Source organism: Chroicocephalus ridibundus, chromosome 1 (assembly GCF_963924245.1).
Source record: "Chroicocephalus ridibundus chromosome 1, bChrRid1.1, whole genome shotgun sequence".
In the NCBI taxonomy this organism is placed as follows: domain Eukaryota; kingdom Metazoa; phylum Chordata; class Aves; order Charadriiformes; family Laridae; genus Chroicocephalus; species Chroicocephalus ridibundus.
In genome coordinates, this window is record NC_086284.1 from 10,536,346 (window position 1) to 10,540,124 (window position 3,779).

The 3,779-nt window shown below is 59.3% G+C and overlaps 1 protein-coding gene across 1 annotated transcript; it reads left to right on the forward strand.

Annotated features, from left to right (window-relative positions):
- The first annotated feature begins 284 nt into the window (after positions 1-284).
- Positions 285-3,305, forward strand: LOC134512108 (neuronal acetylcholine receptor subunit alpha-10-like). Its single transcript, XM_063327174.1, has 4 exons — positions 285-308; positions 1,996-2,147; positions 2,511-2,718; positions 2,826-3,305. Exons 1-4 carry the CDS (start codon positions 285-287, stop codon positions 3,303-3,305), a joined length of 864 nt encoding a protein of 287 aa, XP_063183244.1.
- The last annotated feature ends 474 nt before the right edge of the window (positions 3,306-3,779 follow it).

Here is a 3,779-nt window from a genome sequence, read left to right on the forward strand (position 1 = left end):
ATGGCTGGGAGGTGTGGGGCCGGGAACCCCCTGGGGTGCCCCACTTCTGATCCAATAAAAAAGTCAATATTTTCTCTATCCCTGTGACTGTCAGCAGATCAGTTTTGTCCCTTGACAGGAGCAGAGAATCAGTTTTGTGTAATGACAGCAGTATGTGCTACAGTAATGCCGACTCTCCTGTGGAGATGGGGGGGCCCTTGCCCCTTGTGCATTACACCCCACCCGAAGAGAGAGACAACGTCTATTATTGTGTTTACTATCTTTATCTCAGATCATCTGTTATTATGTGTAACAATAATGCACCCTCAGTGAGTTTGCAGATGACACCAAGCTAGGAGGGAGTGTCGATCTGCTTGAGGGAAGGAAGGCTCTACAGAGGGCCCTGGACAGGCTGGAGGGATGGGCCAAGGCCAATGGGATGAGGTTTAATAAGGCCAAGGGCCGGGTCCTGCATTTCGGTCACAACAACCCCAAGCAACGCCAGGGGCTTGGGGAAGAGTGGCTGGAAAGCTGCCCCGCAGAAAAGGACCCGGGGGTGCTGGTGGCCGGCCAGCTTAACATGAGCCAGTCCTCCCCCAGATGAGCTGGGATCACTGGAAACCGGCTCAGCTCTCTCCAACCCCCCCCAAAGCAGCACAGCCCTCCCCAAAATGAGCTGGGACCGCTGGCGTCCAGCTCAACCCTGCCCAGCCCCCCCAGACCAGCGCAACCCCCCAAAGGCAGCCCAGCCCTCGGGACCCTTGCAGAGGCCGCCAGGCTGGGGCCCAGGGGGCGGGTCGGGGGTGTCGCGTGAAAAGGGGCAAAGCGGTTTTGGCAGAAAAGGAACCCCCTTGTGTTCTAACACTCCTCACCGAGGTGGGAGGCCAGGTGCGGCTGGGTGTAAATCCTGAGGGATGCCCAATTCAGCACTATCAGCCCAATGGCGTTTAATGTGTATTAAAGTGTTACGATTTGGGCACAGTAATAGTGGACTGCACCTTCCGTCTAGTCGTGCTCATGAACTAGCACGGCCACTCTCGAGTCTTTGGTCGCGTTCGGTGAGAAACCAAAAGGACGAGCTACTTCAAAAAGTGCAGTTTATTTAAGCAACAGATAGATAGGTTCTTAGGGCAGCCGGTGATAAATACACTGTCTGCAAAGCACGTGCAAATGAAAGTATTGTTACATCTACAAAACGCGGGACAAAGTTCTAACGATACAGCCTGGCTATACATGTAGAAAAGAGAGTCTCTAGAGAAATTTCTGAGTTTCCCGAGGGAGCCCTCGGTATAATCTAGGTCTTACCCAAAGGTGTCCCTATGGGGGGGAAGGGAGGCTCAGCCCGTCGCCTGCTCCCAGAAGCCAGTGATGCAATTCTTTGCGATGGTGTCTTCCCTGGGTATCCCCCCTCTCTCGGGCTGTTTTTGTATTTATTATCTTCGAGGTGGAGTTTGAGTGACTTTAGTCGTACATACTTTTACCATGAGTGGTGTAAACTTTTCTCGCTTCACAGTTAAAGGTCTAGTTTACGAGAAGCTCAGGGCGCAGGCTCAAGAAGGAGCGGTCGCACCTTGGAGGCGGGTAGCCTTCGGGGTGGAGGTGTGTTTTGGTATTATAATGACATTCTAACGAGCAAAGTTCGCACAAAGGACAGCATTTCATGAAAATTTGGCAAAATGTTGGCTCCGAGTATGGAGCGGGCAGCTAATTGGCAGCTTATCTGTTTCCTGGTATCATCCCATTCCCGTATCCGCTATACGTCCTAAGGTAAAGCCGCGGAATAATTGCATCCCGTCCCGTACGTCATGTAGCTTATCAGGGAACCACAGGTGTTGTATCCTTCATGCCACCTGCAGCTGCTTTCTCCCTCAGAAGCCTCTTGATTTTCTACTTTTCCTTCCTGTGTGAACAATGCTGTACTTTTGTATTTTTAGCCAATGTAGTATTTATTCCACAGGGGGGCAGCGAGGTCTGTCCCTGTCCCCGTCCCCCACCCTCTGCCCTCGGCAGGACAAGGTGAACCAGGTCCTCACCTCCTACCTGTGGGTCCGTCAGGCCTGGCTGGACGCGCACCTCGCCTGGGACAAGGACGCTTACGGCGGCATCGACAGCATCCGCATCCCCAGCAGCTACGTCTGGCGGCCGGCCATCATCATCCTCTACAACGAGTGGGTGCTGCTCGCCCTCCCCCACCCCCGGCTGCTCCCGGAGCTGGGGGGGCTGAGGCTGGGGCTGGCGGTGTTGCCAACAGGGAGCAGGGGGGTCCTGCTGTGGGGGATGTGGGGAGACGGTCACCTCGACTGGGTGAGAAGGCGGCGGCAGGAGGTGCTGGCATCAGCCTGGTGTGCCACCCACCTGGCAGCTGGGATGTGCCACCCCGGGGGTGACCAGGGGCAGCGAGCCCCCTCTTCCTGGGGGTGACGTGGGGAGGGGACACGGGGTTGGGGACCAGTGCTCGGCCCCGGCCCCGCAGACCCTTGCCCCACGTGGGGCTCGGGGCCATCCTGGCCTCACAGCGATCCCTCCCCCAGCGCCGACGACGGCTTTGGCGGCTCGGTGGAGACCAACGTGGTGCTGCGCTCCGACGGGCACATCACGTGGGACTCGCCCGCCATCACCAAGAGCTCCTGCAAGGTGGATGTCTCCTACTTGCCCTTCGACGGGCAGCGGTGCCGCCTCACCTTCGGCTCCTGGACCTACAACGGGAACCAGATCGACCTCCGCAACCGGCTGCACACCGGGGACCCGATGGATTCCATGCCAGGGGAGGTTTCGATGCGGGGAGGTGGGCAGGGGTCTCTCCCCACCCCGCCGCGGCGTCACCACCCATTACCCACGCAGGGAAGTACTACATCGCCACCATGACCATGATCACGGCCTCCACCGCGCTGACCATCTTCATCATGAACGTCCACCACTGCGGCCCGGGGCCCCGGCCCGTGCCCCCCTGGGCCAGGTGGCTCATCCTCCACCACATGGCCCGGCTCTGCTGTGTCTACGAGGTGGGCGAGAGCTGCAAGAGCCCCCAGCGGGTGCTGGGCAGGCGGGTGGGCAGGGAGGACACTGGGGGGCCGGGGGAGAGCCCCATGGAGGGGGAGGTGGGTGCCGAGGCAGGGGGCTGTCCCCGGGACCGCTGCCTGTGCCACCACAATGACCTGCTGAGGAACGTGGGCTACGTCGCCGGCTGCTTCCGGCATCACCAAGCCTCCCAGCGCCGGACCGGCGAGTGGAAGAAGGTGGCCAAGGTGATGGACCGCTTCTTCATGTGGGTCTTCTTCCTCATGGTCTTCCTCATGAGTGTGCTGGTCCTGGGCAATGCTGCATGATGGCCCTGTGGACTCACTGCCCCTAGGGACAGTGGTGGCCACCGGTGCCCCATGAGGGTGGCTCGTCCTGAGCCCCCCTTGGCCCTTCATGGACCTGCAGGGTGGAAGATCCACCAGCGCCAAGGAAGAGGAGCCTGAGAGCGGGAACCTGACTCGGCCGAGGCTGCCCCAGCTGCAGGGTTGAGGGGTCACGGCCCCCCGAGCAGTTGTCTCGGTGGTGACATATAGATATAGAATCACAGAATGGTTTGGGTGGGAAGGGACCTTAAAGATCATCTCATTCCACCCCCCTGCCCTGGGCAGGGACACCTCCCACCAGCCCAGCTTGCTCCAAGCCCCGGCCAACCTGGCCTTGAACCCCTCCAGGGATGGGGCAGCCACAGCTTCTCTGGGCAACCTGGGCCAGGGGCTCACCGCCCTCACAGCCAAGAATTTCTGCCCGAGATCTCAGCTCAGTCTCCCCTCTTGCAGTGG